At 44.9% G+C, this 21,726-nt stretch overlaps 2 protein-coding genes across 3 annotated transcripts in view; one reads left to right on the top strand and one right to left on the bottom strand.

The window, feature by feature from the left end:
• Window positions 1–1,181: 1,181 nt before the first annotated feature.
• Window positions 1,182–21,726, bottom strand: part of GCFC2 (GC-rich sequence DNA-binding factor 2) — a 57,483-nt gene continuing 36,938 nt past the window's right edge. The window contains exon 15 of one of the 2 annotated variants that reach the window (XM_059659315.1): window positions 1,182–1,604. In XM_059659315.1, the coding sequence (XP_059515298.1) occupies window positions 1,455–1,604 (150 nt within the window). In that variant the 3' untranslated portion in view covers window positions 1,182–1,454. Of the gene's footprint in view, window positions 1,605–14,392; window positions 15,359–21,726 lie in introns of those variants that run through there. The other variant, XM_059659314.1, reaches the window with a different exon arrangement.
• On the top strand, window positions 12,789–19,795 carry MRPL19 (mitochondrial ribosomal protein L19). The gene is made up of 6 exons (XM_059659323.1): window positions 12,789–12,930; window positions 13,120–13,237; window positions 16,438–16,556; window positions 16,756–16,890; window positions 19,092–19,273; window positions 19,414–19,795. The coding sequence occupies exons 1-6, from the start codon at window positions 12,828–12,830 to the stop codon at window positions 19,633–19,635; spliced, it is 879 nt and encodes a 292-aa protein (XP_059515306.1). The 5' UTR covers window positions 12,789–12,827; the 3' UTR covers window positions 19,636–19,795.

Here is a 21,726-nt window from a genome sequence, read left to right as displayed (position 1 = left end):
CCAGTGGTGCTGCTCCAAGCAGAGAGAGGGGCAGAGACACAGCCTGGCCTTCCCTCTCCCACCTGTGCCTCCCATTGGCCAAACCTAGCAGGAAGCCAATTGACAAGTGATCCTGGGACATGTCATTTGCAAGAGCTGGAGAGTGGGATGCACAGCAGGGAGCTGCAAGAATCCAAGAGCAAACATGCCTATTTCCAGCACAGGCTATGCATTTACAGTGAGAGTGGTGAGTGACCAGGGGAGATGCGGGCTAGCAGAGCGCTGGGGAGGGCACCCGATTCTTGGAGGTGACATTTGAGCTGAAACTTGAAGGATGAATGCAAGTTAACCAGATGAAAAGGAAGGGGAGACTGGAAGGCAATTTCAGGGCAGAGTCTGCTTGAGGGCGAGGAACCAAGAAAGATCATGATCAACCATGTACTTTCTCCACGAAGAATCCTCAGACGGCTCCCTCTCCATGTGGCACAAAGCCCTGCTCACCCCCCAGCCTCAGCCCCACTTCCAGGGGGCCCCCAACACTTCAGATGCCTTGTACTTTTCTCTGCACATGCGGGGCTCGTGATTTCACCCTCAGTGCCTTGCACAAGCCTTTTCCCCTTGTTTCCGGGAGAGATCCAGCTCAAGCATCTGTGAACTTCTCTGTCTTCCCTGGTCAAAGTGATGCTGCCCTCGGACCCACGCGCAGTGGGCTCACGCACGCACCATGGATTTGTTTCTGTGCCCACTGCCTTGAGGGGTTGTGCCAAAGGTCCTCATGAGTCAGGTCTGCCTCATGGCACTATGTGTTCCTAGTGCCAGCAAAGACCTGACACAAAGTGGGCCCTCAGAAAAAAACAGCTGGGTGAGGGTGGGGAAGGAGGGAAGGAAGGAAGAAGCAGCCAGCGGTTGATTTCAAGGCCACACCACTGAGAGTCTTCACAGTACTCATGTTGGACTCAGAGACTATTTAAATGCTTTATTATGATATAAGCACACTATTTTTTTGTGGACATGCATTTCATTTTCAAAGCAAGATTCGGTGACAGGGAAAATGTCCTCTGTTTTTTTTCATTGTTGTTCAAGGTTGTATTGCATTTCAGAATCTACCCCTATAATGAACTCATCCTCAAACAAATGAAGAGTCTGGGATTCTGGCTTCTTCAAGCCTGTCCCCTCCCCTCCCCTCCCCTCCCGGTGCAAGGCTCTGAGATTTCACTGCACACAAATCATGTCTGCATCTCAGGCTCCCGAGGGCACTTCTGCTTATTTGTTTTTCTTGCAAAACACCCAGATTAGCTTTCAAAATTGCAGCTAAATCTAAGGCAAATAACTTACAAGAATGACAAGGGTGGGTCCCTGAATGGTTATTACCCGATTTGTCCCCAGGTGCCTCTGTCTCGGCCACATTCTCCAGCTCAGGTTGGCATAGCTTCAGAGTTGTTCAGTCAATAGCCTCCATGTCCATCAGCAGGGTGTCAGCCCAGTGACTTGTGGTGCAAGCACAGGATCTGACACTCTGCAAACAGTAAAAATGATGTCAAAGGTCCATGCTCGCTGACAGGGGAGAACGTTCCTGACATCCTGTGAGGTGGAAGCACATAGGGTTCTTTATGCAGAAAAATGATCTGAGATATGAAAACCAAACATATTTGTTATTTTTTCTTATTTCTAAAATTTTCAAAGATTTTAATCATGAACTCAAATTGTGAAAAAGAAATAATTTTTAAAAGTTAAACTTTTAAAGCACGAAGATTAAATATATAGTATTATAGTTTATCATGGGTCACGCAGATATTACAAGGTATTATATTACGAGGTAGATTTTACAAGCCAGGAGGCCTGGATTCCCCAGCTTTTGTCACCTGGCAGTGGTGACAAAGACTTAGCTCACCCTGACTGGTGTGACACAGTTGGTTGGAGCGTTATCCTGTATTCCAAAAGGTGGCAGGTTCAATTCCCAGTCAGGGCACATACCCAGGTTTCAGGTTCAATCCCTGTTGGGGCGCATGCAGGGGGCAACTGATAGATGTTTCTATCTCACATCAATCTTTCTCTCTCTTGCTCTCTCCCTCCCTTCCTCTCTAAAATTAAAAAAAAAAAAAAAAAGAGTCTGAGCTCAATTGCCTTACTTCTGGGGACTCTTCCTGCCAAATCTGTATAAAATGCCATCTTCGAAGGTTCCTCCAGTCCACTGGACCCCCCCTTTCTTCCCAGGAATCACGATATGGTATTGTGATGGTTTTCTCATAGAGCACTCTGCACCCTTGTGAGGGATGATCCGACTCCTTGCTCCCAGGTCTACTTTGCATGTTGAATAAATGAATGACTCCACCCGCTGATGTGTGTTGTTTACTATGTCATTGCCCTTCAGTGTCCCCATCATTAAAACCGGGATCAATGCGCCCATCGAGAGCTGCCCTAAGGGTTAAACGAACGCTCTGTGAACTCGCTGCACAGCATGATGGAGATCCGTGGTCTGCACCAGGAGGCACATCTGACAACCAGACCTGGATCCATGCCACACCTTCTCCCTCCAGCCCATTCTCTGGCTGTTCACTAATACAGAAAGTTTCCTTTAAAAAATCATTTTGCCCACGCAGGGAAGAGGAGTTGTGTGTACAGTATTTTGTTGTGTTAAGTGAGAATATGGTGGTCCTTCAGCCACCAGCTGACCGACGAGGTTCTCACCAGAGGGTGGTCTACACAGGCCCAAACCTCTGTCTCCCGAAGCCCAGACTGGATTCTCCCCACAGCGACATTTTGAGCAACACAACTGTTTTCTTTTATTATTATTTTGTACCTTTCTAAATTCTCACACAAGGATATGTTTCTATGATCTTTAGAAGAAGGGGAATGGAGAGAGAGAGAGAGAGAGAGAGAGAGAGAGAGAGAGAGAGAGATCTGTCACCTGCCTTCTGTACAAATGCTGACCGGGGATCAAACCTGCAACTTTTTGGTGTACAGAACGATGCTCCAACCAGCAGAGCCACCCGGCCAGGGCTATTTTTATTATCCTATATAATAAAAAGCTAATATGCTAATTGTCCTCTCAACCAAGAGTTTGACTGGGAGTTCGACCAGGGGGCGGGGCGGCCAGCCAACCTCCCATGTCCCCTCCCACCAGCCGGCCAAGCTGATTGGCCCCAATCTATCAGGGCAGGCTGGCCAGACCCCACCTGTGCATGAATTGGTGCACCGGGCCTCTAGTTTTGAATAAAAATTCTTCTAAACTGTCTTGTAAATGACCACAATAATGCAAACAGTTTTGTTAACATTTTGTGTCCAATTAGGTTCACTATGTTTTCTTTGGGGGGGAGGGGCGGCGGGCTCCGGTGGACTGGAGGAAACATCTAAACTTCAGATACAAATTGTAATGATAGCTAGCATTTACTTTTGTTACTTACTATGCTGCAGATGCCATTCTGAACTTTGTATATCTATTTGCTTATTAATTCTTCATAACAACTATAGGAGGTGGGTGCTCTTATTATCCCCATTTTTTACGTGAGAAAATTGAGGCTCGGAGAAGTTAAGTGAGATGCCCCAGGTCACAAAGCACAACATATACACCCCAGCACCATCGCTCTGGAGCCCACATGCTTGACACCACCCTACAGCTGCCCAGGCAGCGCTACACAAAGAGCTCGTGGTGAAAAGAAGAGCTGAGTATGAACGGTGCGTTCACTTCTTACTCTGTTACCCAATGAGCACACACATAGTATAGAATATAGAACATACTGAAAATAAAACAGAAAAAAGGAGGGACACTAAATCTACCCACTGTGTGAATACTCCTCCCTTGCTCATAATATCCAGAATAATGGAGCTATTATGCATATTAGGAAAGCCAGCAACTGGTGCTTGGGTGACAGTGAAGCAACTGTGACAAGAGGTTGCTGCTGAGGAGAGTGTCTAAAGGGTGTATTAGGATTGTAGTCAGATCACACTAAATAAGGACTGTGTGTCTCATACAGTCACAGAGCACCACGGAGGGGCCTGGCTCACCCCCTATGTACCCTTCGGATCATCCTTTAAGTGCCCTAAAGTTCTCTCTAATTCCACCCCCTCCCTGAGAATTCTCTCCAAGCATCTGCATGACGCACTTTTCTCCGAGCTGCTGCTTTTCCTAATCTCTGAGATGTGAACGCGGATTTAAAAGCCCCTGGGAGTACTCAAAGCTGTACCCACAGCACAGGGATCACTCCTACCCTGCACCCAGGCTTCTCCCTGCTCCTCAAGCTGCTAGGCATTTGCTTTTGCTCACTCACTCATTCTTTCACTCATTTATTCATTCACTCAGTGAATATTTATTGAGTAACTACCATATACGAGACCCTTAGCCCTCTAGGACCTGAGACCTAATGGAAGAGGGACACATTAGAAGGGTATTACAGCCCAGCCAGTGTTGCTCAGTGGTTGAGTGTCGACCTATGAACTAGGACAGCTGTGGGCAAACTATGGCCCGCGGGCCGGATCCGGCCCGTTTGAAATGAATAAAACCAAAAAAAAAAAAATAAAGACCGTACCCTTTTATGTAATGATGTTTACTTTGAATTTATATTAGTTCACACAAACACTCCATCCATGCTTTTGTTCAGCTCTCCGGTCCAGTTTAAGAACCCATTGTGGCCCTCGAGTCAAAAAGTTTGCCCACCCCTGAACTAGGAGGTCACATGCAAGCTTGGTCCCCAGTAGCGGGTGTGCAGGAGGCAGCTGATCAATGATTCTCATCATTGATGCTTCTCTCTCTCTCTCTCTCTCTCTCTCTCTCTCTCTCTCCCTCTCCCATCCTCTCTGAAATCAATAAAAAATAAATAAATAAAAGGGTATTACAATGATAATTGTACCAAAGCAAGTTGTGAAGGAAGAAAAGAGGCAGCTATGAGAAAGACTTGCAGAGGAGATGGGTAAGATTTAGATGAGACAGGTAAGACCTCAAGAATGAGGAGCGAGCGAGATGAGGAAAGGATGGACATTATTGCAGGCAGAGGAGATCAAATAAAAGGCCGCATTTGTGGCTCTCTGCACCATCACTGTGGCTACTGAGAAGGAGGAACTTGTCAAGAAATGCACCCAGAACAGCAGGCAGGGGCAGGCACAGATCCGGATGGCACAGGGCCCCAGACAGGACGTGGGGTTTTCTCCTGACTGCAACGCACAGCCAGTGAAAGGATGTGAGGCAGGAAGTAGCATGAGAGGGAAATAACTAACTATCCGTGCCCTCGAGGAATTCCCAACACTATGATTAGGTTATGAGCTTCAAAACTTTAATTTAGCTTTGGTTAGAATGATGAGATGAAAGATCACACTGATATTTTACTAGAGGGCTTGCGAAGCTATAATCAAGTTGATAGCTACTTTAGAATTCCAAGTTCTCTGGCTATTACCCTTCTAAGTAAAGATAAGAACGAGCAGGCGAGGGAGTGATCATGGCCTGGGTCTTACAGGGACAGAATGAACAGATTACACCAGCCAAAGAGGGAAAGGTCTTTCTTAAATGTAAGCAGGCATAGGTTGTTTCTTACTGGCATAAATTACTATTTCTTTCCTCACTGTTTACTGGCAAGGATCATAGAAGCTTCATGGTGTAGTACATTCACTACAAAGCCTTTATTGTTCACGATACTCACACCTCTGATACTCGACATTGCCTTTGTTTTCTTAGCCCATTCATTGGCCATCCAGCCCATGGCCCCCCATCAGGCCTGCCCCGTCTCCGTATGGCTATGTGTATTAACCAAGCCTTTTGCTCTGTGTTCTGATGTTTTGGCTTCTGGGGCCTTGAGGACCCCACCCAGGGTTAGCCAATTCCTTGTCTTATTGCATTTCACAAATGTTGCATTTTTTATGAATTGAAGACCAGACCCTCCACAAGCAAAAAGATTATGATTTGCCTTATTGTGATACCCCCTTTGTGGCATTTATGGACATTATTGCAGGCAGAGGAGATCAAATAAAAGGCCGCATTTGTGGCTCTCCGCACCATCACTGTGGCTAGGAGGGACTTGTCAAGAGATGCACCCAGTGGTCTGGAACCAAACCCAAAACATCTCTGGGGTATGCCTATAGCTTGTGATCTCTGCATAACCTAGATGACGTGGTAGTTATTTTATTTGCTCACTGAAGCTATGAACATGTGTAAATTCACCTACTGCTCTCTGTGTGGGGTGTAGGTCTGCTGTGGTCTGAAAGCTTCAGAACCTCTGGGTTTGGTTTTCTTCCTAGTGTCGACCCATAACTGAGCTTCCAGTGTTTGATATTTTTTAAAAAAGAATCCTCACTAAGAACATTTTACACTGTGACTCAGAACACCCACCTAGATAAGGCAAACAAATTTTATGAAACATTACTCCTCTTTATACTGTGTGGACCACTTAAATGGTTTCCTCTTCTTCTCCCGTTTTAGGATATACTGCTTATCATCTACTGTTTACATACCCATTCGTGAGTCAATGTGCACATCGCAGTAAACGTCACCATCCAACAGATTTAAATCCAAACAACACAAAATGTTTCTCTTCTGCACAGTCTACTGATGAGAACAAACATAGAAATAGATAGTAGCAATCAAACACAAACAGAATACAGATTTAAAACAATGCTCTAAGAGCAAACAGGAAAAAGAGGTAATTTTAAAAAAATTATTTTTTTTTTACAGAGAAAGAAAGGAAGAGAGAGGACAAACAACAACATTGATTCGTTGTTTCACTAGTGTATGCATTCATTGGTTGCTTCTTGGATATGCCCTGACTGGTGATTGAGCCCACAACCTTGGTGTATTGGGTCTATGCTCCAACTAACTGAGCTACCGGCCAGGACTAATTTTTCTTCGTGGAGTTCTTGGATAGGGTTTCATAGAGAAGGTAAGATTTGAACCGAGTCTTGAAGGATTGTCAGGAAATCATTGGTAGAGAAGCAAGAGAAAGGCAGGATTCACTCCCTTTCAGAAATATATGCTCTATAACAGAACCTCCTGGAGGCTGAAGACTGGTGCTATTCGATTGTTTATTTCCAGTTCTTAGCATGTGTGACACCAGCAGGTCTCACTAAGTGCTTGGTCTGGGTTCCCACAGTAATTACCCCAGGACTTATTTGGGACCAACCCTATCCACCACTAAATTATGTAGATTTGAGATTCTATGTCCTTTCCCCCCACCTTTTCATCACTTTTCACTTCCCGTAATGTCTATTTTTCTTTTAATCCATGCAATTCACTTTTGTTAAAGGCACACTGTGAGTAATGTTTGAAATTGAAATCTCAAATTGGTTTTACTGCTCTATCTGCCAGATTTAGTTCTTGAGAAATTCGTCCGACAGGACCCACCAGCCAAAGACACACTATATCACTGTTAGTCTTCCAGCTCAGGTCCCTTTGTCGGGTCTACAGTTTCCAGCCACAAGGACCCAGCACCATGACATAAGGCCTAGAGGCCAGGCAGGGCTGCCTGCTCCATGCTCCTTTCGTTGTCCTCTCCCCACTCCGGGCCCACTTGCCTCACCCTCTTACTACACTGAAGCCAAGAGGGAACCCATGGCCCTCTACCTCCTCGCACAGACACTCACAGGGCTCTGTCCTGCACACTACGCTGTGCGAAGTCGGGTGCCCTCTCCAAGATTCCCACAGATTCCTCATGGTCTCTTTGTCTCTGAGTCCCAAATCTCCAAGAATTTTTTTAAAATATATTTTATTGATTTTTCACAGAGAAGAAGAGAGAGGGATAGAAAGTTAGAACCATTGATCAGCTGCCTCTTGCACACCTCCTACTGGGGATGTGCCGGCAACCAAGGTACATGCCCTTGGCCGGAATTGAACCTGGGACCTTTCAGTCTGCAGGCCGACGCTCTATCCACTGAGCCAAACCGGTCAGGGCTCTCCGAGAATTTTTGATATCACTGTGTTTATGTCCCATGCTGGACTCTTTCCTCTGCCCCATTTCCATGATTTGCCGTCTACCCCTACCTCAAGCCTATCCACAGGGCTTCTCCCAAAGTTTGGGGTGATGGAGAGGGTTTACATGACCACATTTCTAGGTGTTCTCTTCCTAAATATTACTGATTTTTCAGATTTTTTTTTTAGGTCAGACATGAGCCTCTCTTCAGGCATGCTTTAAGAATCAATAACTTGCCGAAACCAGTTTGGCTCAGTGGATAGAGCGTCGGCCTGCGGACTGAAAGGTCCTAGGTTCGATTCTGGTCAAGGGCATGTACCTTGGTTGCGGGCACATCCCCAGTAGGAGGTGTGCAGGAGGCAGCTGATCGATGTTTCTCTCTCATCGATGTTTCTAACTCTCTCTCCCTTACTCTCTGTAAAAAAAATCAATAAAATATATTTTTAAAAAAAGAATCAATAACTTGCTTTATTATGTAGGTAATTTTAGAGTTCTTCTTTCTAGTTCTGGCCCTCTCTCTGCCTGTCCCAAACGCATCACTATTGGGAAAATGCAATATTCCCAATAGGTTCCTCCATTTCAGTGGTCTACCACGGGAGTGATGGAGATGAGATTGGGTGCAAGCAATCAGAAGTGCCCTGTTGGTAAAGAATTTAAAAACAAGAATACACCTAACTAAATGTTGGTCTGCTTTCTATTATCATCATGCACCAGCAATTGTAAAAAATGTCAATGATAAAATGCTCCTCTTGAGGCAAGGGAGGAAGGGGGATCTGGATGAAAGAAGGTGAATGGAGTAGCCAAAGATCACATAGGCATAGCTCATAGACACAGACAACAGGGTGGCCATGGCCAGAGGGAAGGGGGATTGAGGGTTGGGTGGAAGTGGGAATGAGGACATATGTTATAGTATCAACAATAAAAAAAAAATACTCTTCTCTACTGGGCACGCTCCATTGTTACTCTTGTCCCCTCCCCCCACCCTGCCCGCACCTTGGTAAACACCGCTCCACTTAGAAACCCAGAGTCGGCGGGCACCTTGAAATGCCCACTTTTTCTTCATCTCTGCCAGGGAGTCGCCTTTTCTAAGCATAGGGAACGTCCTCCTTCTTGTCATTCTTTCTTCCCTTGGCTTCTATGCGACCACTCTCTCCTGGTATTTCCCCATTGACTCTGCCTACACTTCCTTTGTCTTTTGCCAAAATTGCTCATCTCCTTCCCTGAACAAGGCAGGAAGCCGCATTCTTAGTTTATTCTAAAGATCCAGTTACGTGAGCAACTCTGGCCCGAGCTTCGCCATGCCAGTGCAGCTGAAGAAACAAGAGAGAAGCACCCTGTTCCAGAGAGGATTCTCAGGCCCGGGAGGAGACATGCTTCCTAAGAAGTGGCGTGAGGTGAGCAAGAAAGACAGAGAGTGTGTGTATGTGTGTGTGTGTTGGGGGGCGGGACGGGGAGGCGAAGCAAGGCCGTCCTTTGGGACGTGAGCGAAGCCGGCTCTCCTGAGGTCTGTTGCGGACACATGCGACACAGGAATCTTGTGCAGGACTGTAGGAATGAGAACAGAGATGGAGCAAATACTCCGTGGTCGAATTACATGCTCCCTAGCGCAGTGGAAGATGGGAGTGTTTACATAGAGAGGGTGGTGGGTTTCCAGGTCATAACGGCAAAGAGGACCAAGGGGAAGCACCAGGAGCAGGTGAGCAGCCACACAGCAGCCGGAGGGTCTCCCTCCTGCGCTTACCTTGATGTGGCACCGTGTGCGTCCTCCGAACAAGAGCTGCTCCTCGGTGGTGCCCCATCTCACACAGGGCCGGTTAAGGACACGCAGGAAGCTGGCTGCCCAACCGTGGCTTCATCCGCGGGCTGCCTCCTGGCTCAGTGTCCAGCAAGGGTTTTTGTGAGAGGCCAGTGTGTGAAGAGCATCTCCAGCACCGTGGACAGGGCCAGGTCAGGGCCCACTGGCCACACCTGGGGAGTAACAGGTGTTGCTGGTATCCCGGAGGGAACGGGGACAGGGAAAATTCAGCTCCTGTCTCGCGTGGGCTCACAGGTGGAGGAAAAGGCTGGACACCCACACGGTGGGCACTGACAAGGCAAGGTTCATTGTCTTCCGCTCTGGGGTGGAAGTCTTCAAACCCGCCTTACCCTCCATGACGTGTATCATTGCGGGAGACAGAGGCAGCGGCCACTTCGACCCAACGTGAAGTGGGCATCTGAGGTCTTTCTAAAAGTGGGTCCTCAGCACCCACTCTCTGCCCACTCCAAGGCCTCTTTAGGGTGCTAAATCCCATGCCAGCTGGCCTCAGCCACGCCTCTCTGCCTCTATTCCTCCACCCATGTCCCCCATCACCAGAGTCTGGGCATTATAGCATTGGCCCCTGGTTGGCATATGACGTCACCAAATACCCTGATCCAGTGAAGTTGAGAGCTTCAGCCAAGTGCAGAGTCCCCGAGAATCAGAAGGGCTGCTAGGCCACAGGAGGGAAATATCCCATTTCTTTGGGCACCCTACCAAGGGAGAGAAAACTAACACGAGAAAAGATGAAAATCACACAGGATGAGGGGATTTATGTAGGTATGAGAAGACTACTTGAAAACTCTGGGTATGAGGAGTCCTTGAGAAGGCACAAAGTCCAGAAACCATGAAGGAAAAGATCGCTATACTCTCCAAGTCCTCACTTAACATCTTCGGTAAGTCCCGGACTCTAAGTGAAGTGATGTACAACAGGACCGGTTTCCTCACAGGACAACTGATGTAAACAAGAGTCAAGTTCCTACAGCATCTCACCAAACATGATAACCAAACGACATTGAACAATATAACGTCATTCGAGGACTTCAGTATCTTTCAGAGAATCTCCTAGGGCTCCCATGGAAGCCTTATTTCCTCAGGCAACACATTCTACTCAGCAGGGATCCCAGCTGAAGCAGAAAGTGTGAGTGGAGTGTGATCCTTTATGTCTGTTCTTTCTTTACTTGCAGTCAACCTCCAGTGACCTCTTGTTGCTTATAGTTTTCAGCTAGTATGTTGTTTCCTTCCACATCTGTAATTCTTTTTCCAGACCTCATTCAGGAAACAAGGGAGTCATGTGGCCAGCTCCTGATGAATAAGCACAGATGTTCCAGGTTTGTTTCCATTAATTAGTGTTGCTGTGCAGCATTAAGAAAACAAGACCTGTCTGTGTTTCGGGGAGAAATTTCAGTCCTGAAGTCCATGTAAAAAATATAGTTGTATCTAGATTTCACTCTGTTTCTGTTCGGAGCCCCAACACCATCAGCACTGCCACTAATTCCCTAGGAAGAGTGGAAATTTAATCCCAGAATATTGTGGCTCTTCTCTGCCCCCCTCACAGCTCTTGGCCTCTGTGCCATTGAGAATTAACCATCGATTGTCCACAGACATATCACTGCCTGCTCACTGGTATCGAGTGTCCTAAGATCTCTCTGGAGTCCAAAGTGCTTTGTTAAATTTGCATAGTGTAATGATAACTATATTTTTCCAATGGGGGTGGGGGTGGAGAATGGGAGAACTCTCCCCATCAACAAAATATAAATAGACTTCCCAGTTCTAACAGAGGCAAATGGTAGGTGCTGAAGACCACACTTTCAGGGACCACTGTTGATCCTGTTACTAGAGGCGTGTCTGACCAGAGCAGAGCATGGGGCATTAGAAACCCGAGGAAGAGCGGTGGCGGGCTCTCTGTGTGCAGTGGTCCAGTGGTGCCACCTGGTGGACCTCTGCCTTTCTGTTGAAAATTGTTCTTTTCTTCCTTAAGAGGCAGAGGACACAGATTGAGGGATTCTTTCTGATGTAACTGCTTGCATTTTGTTCTTCATTCTCATGGTTGTTTCATTTCCGGTCAAGGGAAGGGGTAACATCTGGTTATATTCCTTTCTTTTTTTTTTTTAATATATTTTATTGATTTTTTACAGAGAGGAAGGGAGAGAGAGAGTTAGAAACATCGATGAGAGAGACATCGATCAGCCACCTCCTGCACATCTCCCACTGGGGATGTGCCAGCAACCCAGGTACATGCCCTTGACCGGAATCGAACCTGGGACCTTTCAGTCCACAGGCTGACGCTCTGTCCACTGAGCCAAACCGGTTTTGGCTGGTTATATTCCTTTCTTTCAATTTCTTGTTTGGTGTTTTTTTTTTTTTTTCTTTTTTAGAGAGGGAGAGAGAAACATTGACGTGAGAAACATTGATTGGTTGCCTCCCATACACACCCCGAATGGGAATCGAACCCGGACCCTTTTGGTGTATGGGATGATGCTCCAACCAACCAAGCCACTGGGCCAGGGCCATGCTGCTTATTTTTATATAACAGTATGTAATACTGTTAGTTAGTGTGTGTGTGTGTGTGTGTGTGTGTGTGTGTGTCATACTGTTTTATTTTTGAATCAATATCTTCTCACTGAATGTCCACATCAGTACATGTGTATGCAATGACTGTTTTTATCTCCTCATAGTACCTTGAATTCGGTCCTCAAAACATGGCCTTCTTCTCAGGCTGATGTCAGAGTTTGTGCCTCTGGGGGAGGCTGTGGAGGTTGGCTGCTTTTTGAGAACTTGATTTTGATCCCACGGAGAGCGTTAAACTGGGAAGAGACAAGGGCTCGGGATGCATTCTATACTGTCCTTCTAGCTCTCTATGTGGAGGACTGGCAGGGCTTGGAGGGAAGTGGAGGCAGGAAGAGCCAGGAGAAGGCAGTTGCAGTGGTTAGCAGTGATCCTGGGGAGAAATGATGGTGACCTAGATTAAAGTTGTAGGTGGAAGAATAAGAAAAGATAAGGATTCTCAAGATATTTGATGGTACCAGATGTAGTTTTTAGGAACTTTTCAAAAAAACAGACTACACGTCTAATTTGTCCCTTAGCAGCTGCCATAGGGCCGTAGAAGGCCACGATCGCGCACTGCTTGCTGGGAGTTGTAGTCTCTACCTGTGCCAGCAGGCATGGCGGCCTCCATGGCGGGGGGCTGTGGAGTAGCCATGGGTCTAGCCCGGAGCGTTGGAGCCGCCAGGGCGCTGCGCCCTGCGCCGACCTCCGTCGCCTGCTGTAAGTGGAGTGAGGCTTGAGGGCCGGGGCGCACAAGGAGTGCAGGGCCAGGCGGGGGTAGGCGAGACGTGAGGTCTGGGGCGACCTTGGCGGAGGGCCCTGGTGGGAACGGGAGCTGGCGGTGCTGACAGGGTCCCGGGAGCTCAGGACGGGCCGGCGCAGTCGTGACCCCTGTGTGTGTTCCCGCAGGCGCCCGCGCGGGGCCGGGCCGGCAGCAGAGCACTGGACCTTCGCAGCCCGACGCGTTCAAGCCGCCCCCCAAGCCAGTGATCGTGGACAAGCGCCGCCCCCCGCGCCCGGAAACCCGGTGAGGCCGGGACCGGGGCGCGGTTCCCGCTCGTGGGGTCTGCGCTCTTGCACCTGCGTTCGCTCCAGGGCGAGGCTCGAGCGGGGCTGGAGCTCCCGGTGCACCTGCGCGAGCTCCTGTGTCCCCCAGCTCAGGCTTGTCTCCCTCGCTTCTTCCAAGCCGGGACTGACTTGCTCTGCAGCCTTAAATCGGAGCTTCAGCTGGGCATTCCCCAGGTTTGAAGCGCTCCCCACCGGCATGTGGCATTTCTCTCCGAAGCGTGTCTTATTTTCCCGTTTACGGCCAGAAAGGGGTTAGCCAGGACTCGGTGTTGTAGCTTCTCCACTCACTGTGTTTCAGTTTCCTGGCAAATGGGTACAGTGGTCAGAATTCCTGCCTATTTGGGTTTGAAATTTGCTCTTTAAAACAGGGTGTTTAAAAACCTGGTTTACTTAAAAGAATGGTGGTAGCTTTAGAGGTACATGTACATTTAGGTGACTTAGGATTTGCAGAAAACGTTTCTGCAAATGTTCCTGTCGACCTAGTTAAAAAGCCAGTTTTGGGGTCGGGTGGGAGCTTGGTGTGATTAGAGGCTTTCTGAAAGGGGTCTAGGTTGCTGACTTACTATCTCTGCGTGCGTGTATGTGTGTTTGACATTTCAAATACTCGGTGGTTCTGACTTGAAAAAAAGTTGAATTTATGGAATCTAGAAATTAAGAAAAGATTTCCTTATACAACTTTTTAAAAAAATAGTTTTTATTGATTTCATAAAGGGAAGGAGAGGGAAAGATGGGAACATCAATGATGAGAGAGAATCACTGATCGGCTGTCTCCTGCAAGCCCCACACTGGGGATCAAGCCCACAACCAGGGCGTGTGTCTTGACCTGTGACCTCGTGGTTCACAGGTTGGCGCTCAACCACTGAGCCACACAGGCTAGGCCAACTTTTTTTTTTTTAAGGTGGAAAAGGAATATCTCCCCTAAATTGCAGCATTTAATGTAATTCAGTTAAATTAAAAGTAAATTGCATAACTACCTTGGAAAAATATTTTAACAATTTACTATGCTTAAGGTTGTGTATACTTTAATTTTTTAAAAACATATATTTTTATTGATTTCAGAGAGCAAAGGAGAAAGAGAGAGAGAAACATCAGTGATGAAAGAGAATCAATCATTGATTGGCTGCCTCCTGCACGCCCCTCTACTGGGGATTGAGCCCACAACCCGGGCATGTGCCCTTGTCCGAACCTGGGACCCTTCATTCCGCAGGCTGATGCTCTAGCCACTGAGCCAAACCAGCTAGGGCTGGGTTGTATATACTTTTAGACCCACAAGAGTATAAAACTTAGAGAGTAGTAAGTACAAGAAATGTACAAGAATGCACACAAAAGTATTGTTTGTAACAAACAAAAATTAAGAAGCAGCCTAGATATCATCCGTAGTGGACTGTTACACAGAAGTGAAAAATGAATGAGCTAGAGCTAATATGAACTCACAGAATGTGTGAAAAAAAGCAACCTGCAGAAGAACTGAGAGTACGATAGCTTTCTTATATTCCCAGGCATACATGCACATGCAAAGTATAAGAAATGTATAGGAGGAATTCTCCACTTTCACAGAGCCGTCAAACCTAGCTTTCGCAAGAGCTGTACAAGCTGACATGATGTGCCTGGTGATGTGGCAAAATAAGATCACATCATCACCTCTAATATTTTTACCAAAAATATTTAACCTTGGTCTAGTCATGTGGAAACAGTAAACAAATCCAGATTTCAGGGATGTCTATAAGACAATAGGTTTTGACGCTTCTAAAAACTCAGTGTTATAAAAACTCAAAGATGGGGAGTAGTTCTAGTTTAAGAGACAGAAGAGACTAATAGGCAGATACAATGTGTGCAGCTTGATTGTAGTTTAGATTGGGCAGCAAACAGCTATAAGAGACCTTTTCCAGGACAATTAGGTACATTTAAATATGACCTATATATTAGATTATTGAATTAATACTGAAATTCTTAGGTGTCATAAAGGAATTGTGATAAATGTAGGAGAATGTCCTTATTCTTAGCAGACACCTTCTGAAGTATTGAGGGATGAAATGCTTGCTGCTTGTCATTTTCAAATGGTTCAAGGAAAGAATTATACCTGTATAAAGCAAATACAGCAAAATGTTGGCAGTAGGTGAAATCAGGTGAAGTATATTTGGGTATCCATTATATTACTCTTTCAACTTTTGGTAGATTGGAAAATGTTCAAAGTAGGAAATTGAGAAAAGGGAAGACATTCATAGGAAAAATCATCACCAAATTTAGTTAATTACACTATAGTAATTTAGGGGAAGGGAGGGGTCACAAGGGCTTCAACCATATTGTTTGTTTAATTCTTGAGATGAGTGAGAGAGAGATGAATTTGCATTGCAATGTCATTCATACCTTTCTATATGTTAAATATAATGAGCTTGGAATCAGTTAAAGAGACTAGGGAGATTATTTTGAAAGTCAGCTTGCCATTGATGATTTCTATGTTTATATCCTTTCCAACATAATTTACTATAACATATACAACTCAACGTGAGGCCCGTGGTTATGGTCACAGGCTTTGGAGTCTGACAAGACATTTAAATCTTGACTTGATAAGTTTATAGCTAATATAATTAGAAGGTTATTCATCTTCTCCAAGCTTCATTTTCTTCATCTGTGAAAAGGAGATACGGACACCAATCCCACCTGGTTGTTGTAAGGTTTAATTTATGCTATAGATGTTTATTTTTATTTTATTTTTTTTAAAATATATTTTATTGATTTTTCACAGAGAGGAAGGGAGAGAGATAGAGAGAGTTAGAAACATCGATGAGAGAGAAACATCGATCAGCTGCCTCCTGCACATCCCCCACCGGGAATGTGCCCGCAACCCAGGTACATGCCCCTGAGCGGAATCGAACCCGGGACCTCTCAGTCCGCAGGCTGACGCTCTATCCATTGAGCCAAACCGGTTTCGGCGATGCTATAGATGTTTAATAAAACTTTTAACACAATGCCAGGTGAGTACTCAGGATTATTAACTATTTTCATAAGCACTGACAACAATTTTATAAATAAGATTGATTTTTCTTATTTAGAGAATAAAACACTTCAAAATCATAATCTTTATTTTTTTTAAGAAAGCAGCAGATTCTTTTTTAATGGTCTTTAAAGTTTGCTTTTATTTTATTTTTCCCCCTACAGGTTCTTGAGTCCTGAATTCATTCCTCCAAGAGGCAGAACAAATCCTCTGAAATTTCAAATAGAAAGACAAGATATGTTAGAAAGGAGGAAAGTGCTCCACATCCCCGAGTTCTATGTTGGTCAGTAAGAGCTGGGTGCTGTTGTTATTAGTGGCTGGAGGGTCAGTTTTCTTGGCATAGAGAGGATTGTTTTTCATATGCCTGGGTTTGGCCAGATGAGGTACTTATTTCTAATAGTATACTAAAATCTTTAGGGAGTTCTGAAGTTACCGAGAAATTCTGTTGCTTATTTCTGCATCTTACATTTTTGAATCCGTAGGAAGCATTCTTCGTGTTACTGCGGCCGATCCATACGCCAGTGGGAAAACCAGCCAGTTCCTGGGGATTTGCATCCAGAGGTCAGGAAGAGGGCTTGGCGCGACGTTTATCCTCAGGAATACTATTGAAGGGCAAGGTAGGCTCCTTCCCATTCTTTGGGTTTTCTGGAAAATGTCACCTCAGGACTCCTTTTTGTTTCCTGCTCCTGGGAAAGGACATCTGCACCGTGAAATTGCAAGGGGGCTCCGAGGGATGACAAGGACCCTGCGGCCTCAGAGTGGTCTGAAAATTGAGGTTGCTGATTAAATGCAGTTGGTGCTTGCTTTCTCTGGAAGGCTTCTTGTGTCACAGGGACAACAACTGTTAGAAGTAGACTTCCCAGACTATGGCAGTATCACAGGAGGAGACAAGGGACTAAAGCAGTTATTTTCGGAGCAAATAACCCTTGCGAACACTATAAACATGATGACATCCTGAGTTACTTTCTCCTAAAGTGAATGGTCCCAATTTGCTTTCTATTACAACAGTCACCACAAGAGCAGTTTTATAAGAACCAGAGAACTTTTTTTAAAGCCAATATTCCATTTGCTTAATAAGGCAGAGGAACAAGTGGTGATGGTTTAGACAGATGACGAATCACAGTGGCGGAACAGTAAAGTTCCATCCTTAATGTTTGTCCCTCATGATCTCCAGCAGCGAAGTATTGAATTCCAAAGAAACTGAACCAGGAGAGCTGCTGTCTTTTATCCTCCAATGACCTGGGGTGCTGTGCATGTAAGAATCAGCTGGAATTGGTTGATTACAGAAACTGGTGCCTCCATTCAGGTCCTGTGCTTGGAGAAACCGTGTCACAGAAAGGCATGAGCACAGGTGTGAGTCAGACAGAACTAGGTTTTTCTGTTTTAAAATTGAGATAATAGTTTCCACTTCTCAGTTGTAGTCAGTTGATTGTGATGTTGTATGTGAAGTTCTGGACACCGTACTCGAAAGTGTTAACTCCTTCTCGTCATTCTTTACATTGTGACTGTCGGCCACCTAGACCTTCCCCAGCGATCCTCCCTTTTTTTTGGTGGTTCTTTCTAGTCCAATGGCTTCACTTAAATCCATTTACTTAAACCAAAAATTTAATAGCTGTTTTTAATTCTCTTTCATACACCCAGTCGATCAGCAGGTTTTTATGGCTCAGTTCCCAAAGAGTGTATCTCAATTTTGTCTACTTTTCCATCTCCTTTGCTACCACTCTCATCCTTGCCACCACTTTTTCCTGCTTGTAACTGTGTAGTGTTGCTGGTTTAATCCCTTCCTCACCAAGTTACTGTGTTCGAGACAAATGGGCCTTTTTCTGGCTTTTCAAACATGGCAAATTTGTTAAAACCCAGGGCCTTTGCCTTTCCCATTCGTTCTGCCTGGAGCCTCCTTGGCCCTTCATTGTATGTTTAAATGCCACCCTTCAGAGGCTGTGCCTGGCTGTACTGTTTGAAGTTGCCCCTCCCCAGTCACAGTGCCGTCAGCCTGTGTTGTTTTCACTACATGACATTCCCTTGTTGGCTTATTTATTGTTTGTCATCCACTGAAATGTAAGCTTTATGAGAAGGATCTTGCTATTTGGGTTTTGCTGTAGGCACAGCTCCCAAATCAGTGCCTGAACCAGAGTAGTTGTACAGTAAATATTGGAGTAAATCCTGGTCTTAAACACTAGATGTTAATGTAGATCATATTATTTTACTGTTTATATTTACTTTGGGATTATTCAGGAGAGCTCAGAATACACTCTTGCCCTTAAGCATTTGATGATACAGATGCTGTATTTTCAGCTATCACTTGTAGCCTCTTGGAAACACTCAAGGCTGTTCTTAGCTTGCTTCCTGTGGAAGGCTCCAGAGTGTTAAACATCTAGGCCATCCGCAAGAGGGCTTCTAAACCAGTTACAACTTAAAAATGTACTTTTTTCCCCTCATCAATCCTGTTGTTTTTAATGTAGAAGATAGAACTTTATTTAAGTAATTGGGAAATAAACCACATGATGGTGAAGAATTTACTCAACTTTTCTCCAACTAAGTTAATGCTATCAGAATTGGAGATGTTGACTCAGTATATGTATAGTAGACATTCTTTTGACTTTATCATTCTAATTCATATTTTCTTATTTTTAATCTATATATTTTACTTTATTTCTATTTCTTTCAACCATCTTCATTTTAAAGATTAAAATTTATGCCACATTTCCTACATGCAAAAACCCTGCGTGAGTTCCTTTACGACAAAGCTTTCACTATAGAGGGAGGCTCCTGCAGGGATCTGGCTGTAGGTTGTAAGAATGTTTTCTTCTCTCCGTAGGTGTTGAGATTTGCTTTGAACTTTACAATCCTAGAATCCAGGAGATCCAAGTGGTCAAATTAGAGAAGCGGCTGGATGACAGCTTGCTGTACTTACGAGATGCCCTTCCTGAGTACAGCACTTTTGATGTTAATATGAAGCCAGTACTGCACGATTCTGGCCAAGAAGTTCCTATTAATCAGGTATGAGTTGTACATTTGGAACTGGAAGTTCAAGTATAATATGAGCCACGTTAATGAAAACTTTTCGAAGAATTTTGCTTGTGACTATCAGCCTAATTTATTCCTTTTTTTTTTTTTTTTTTTTAATATATCCTCCTTAGCTGAAAGTAAGGATGAAGCCGAAGCCCTGGTCCAAACGCTGGGAGCGCCCGAAGTTTAATATTAAAGGAATCAGGTTTGATCTTCACCTAACGGAAGAGCAAATGAAAAACGCTCAGAAGTGGAGTCAGCCGTGGCTAGAGTTTGATATGATGAGGGAATATGATACTTCAAAAATTGAAGCTGCAATATGGGATGAAATTGAAGCATCAAAAAAGTTGTGATCTAAACATGTATTTAGCTCCTTGCAGAAGATGTACTGACTCTCAGAGTATTTTTTCAGAGACCAGTTTAATTTCATATATAAGGACATATCATTAAATCAACTAAGTATTCATTATATGAGTACTGTTATAAAAAAAATAAAATTAGCACATCAGTTTATTACTTTAAAAAGAAATGTACACGCCAAGTGGTCTGGTGTCTATTCTGTTACTGGAGGCAGAGCTACAATAGAATCAAAGTATTATAGAATCCCCTAATATAAGCCTGAAATCTGAACAAGGAAGTAGGTACACAACCCTGACAGTGGGATCTGCCCCATCAGGCAGGCACAGCCCACCCTACACCTCCACTCAGTAGTGCCAGGGCAACACAGGTAGAATGTGTCTCCTTGTTCGGAGTCATCAGAGTCCCCATTCCCACTCACCTAGTACCCAGCCCTTCCAGTGAAGTGAGACGGAGCAGGAGCAAAGGCCAGTGGCTGGGCAAGACAGCTGGCACTGTCTAGCACTATGGCAGGACATAGTCACCTCGGGAGGCACTGGGATAGAGAAGAGGGTGGGAGAGAAGGTATCTAACTCCAACTCCCTGGGTCTCCCAACCTCTGTCCTCCCCTCACAAGTCCCCCTGAACCAGTGCCCACAGCCAGCCAGGAGACCACAGCTGTAGGGGCTCCGGCCTCACAGGTCTCCGTGTCTGTTACCCTTGGCTAAGACCCAAATCAGTTTCTACAACCTAAATCGGGCCTCGTCTTAACTGCTTACAATGCTTCCAGAGCTTCCCATCCCCCTGTGGGGTGGAGTCTACTAAAAGCAGACTCCAGAGCCCTGAGTGAGCAGGCCGCGGAGGAATTGGACTGAAAGAGTTAGACTCACCAAACTGAGCTAAGAGAAGGAAAACTTAGAGAAAGAACCACTGAACCAAGATCCTGGCTAAAAAAGGGAAATTTGAGAGAAGTGCTAGCCTAGATGTGCCCAGTGGACACCTAAGGGCCTTCAGCACTGAGTAGCTCCTCCTTTCCTTAGAAATGCTTTTAAAGCCAAAGAGGTGATGGGTGACAAAAAGAGCTTTAAAAAACTGGTGATGTCCTACAGAGCAAGAAACAAATTTTACTTTTCCTACCATACTCTGTTGAGCTGTCATATACTTGAGGGAAATTCATTTTAGCGATGTAAAAATCAACATATCCGGCCCCTCCCTACTCGAAAGTATCCACTATGAATATGGAGAACATGGGTGCGACCGCCAGGGATGTCAGGAGGAAGAGTGACCCTGACATGGGGAAGAGGCACAGGTGAGTGAGGCCCCACTGAAGGTCGGTGTCATTTTCTTTTTTTTTCTTGGGCTCTTTGCTTAGGCTCAGGACTGGACTTGTGAGGAAAGAATTCCAGTTTACTTCCCCTTTATTGAAACTAGGCAACCATAGCACATATTTTACAAATTGTTTCACTTGGATGAAACTGCACTTTGGAATTCTATCATAAGAAAAATCTTGGAAAAGATACAGACAGTAAATGTAGTTTTCTGCTTGTCATTATGAAGCATAATTGTCTTCAGATTATACTAGAGTATGAGTACAGTCGAGAGTAACTGTCTAGCTTTTTTGCTTATCTCAGTGCACATGAAAAATGACATTTTTAGAGCCTTTATACCAGTAAAGAATTTAAGGAAGTGAGAATCATGTTTTAAAATAGGAGCCTTGCATTTATTTTAAAAGATGAAAAATTTAAAAACATAGGATTTACTTTTTAATAGTCTACCATGTGTGTGTTGTGTGTCATGACTTCTTTATCTGTTGATGGACACTTAGGTTGTTTCCATGTCTTGGCGGCTGTAAATAATTGTTATAATCCTTTGAGACAGTGTTTTGTTTCCTCAGATATATACCCTGAAGTGGAAATGCTAGATCATGTGTTAGTTCTATTTTCAATTTTCTGAGGCTTCTCCATACTGTTTTTCCATAGTGGCTATAACAATTTGCAGTCCCACCAGCAGTGCAAGAGGGTTCCCTTTTCTCTACATCTTTGCTTGCATTTGTTATGCCCTTTGGAGGAGAGCCATTCTCACATGCATAAGGTGATACTGTGATTTTG

This window comes from Myotis daubentonii, chromosome 12 (genome assembly GCF_963259705.1).
Source record: "Myotis daubentonii chromosome 12, mMyoDau2.1, whole genome shotgun sequence".
NCBI lineage: Eukaryota > Metazoa > Chordata > Mammalia > Chiroptera > Vespertilionidae > Myotis > Myotis daubentonii.
The sequence above is the reverse complement of the archived record's forward strand: the minus strand, read 5'-3'. Positions and strand labels throughout refer to the sequence as shown.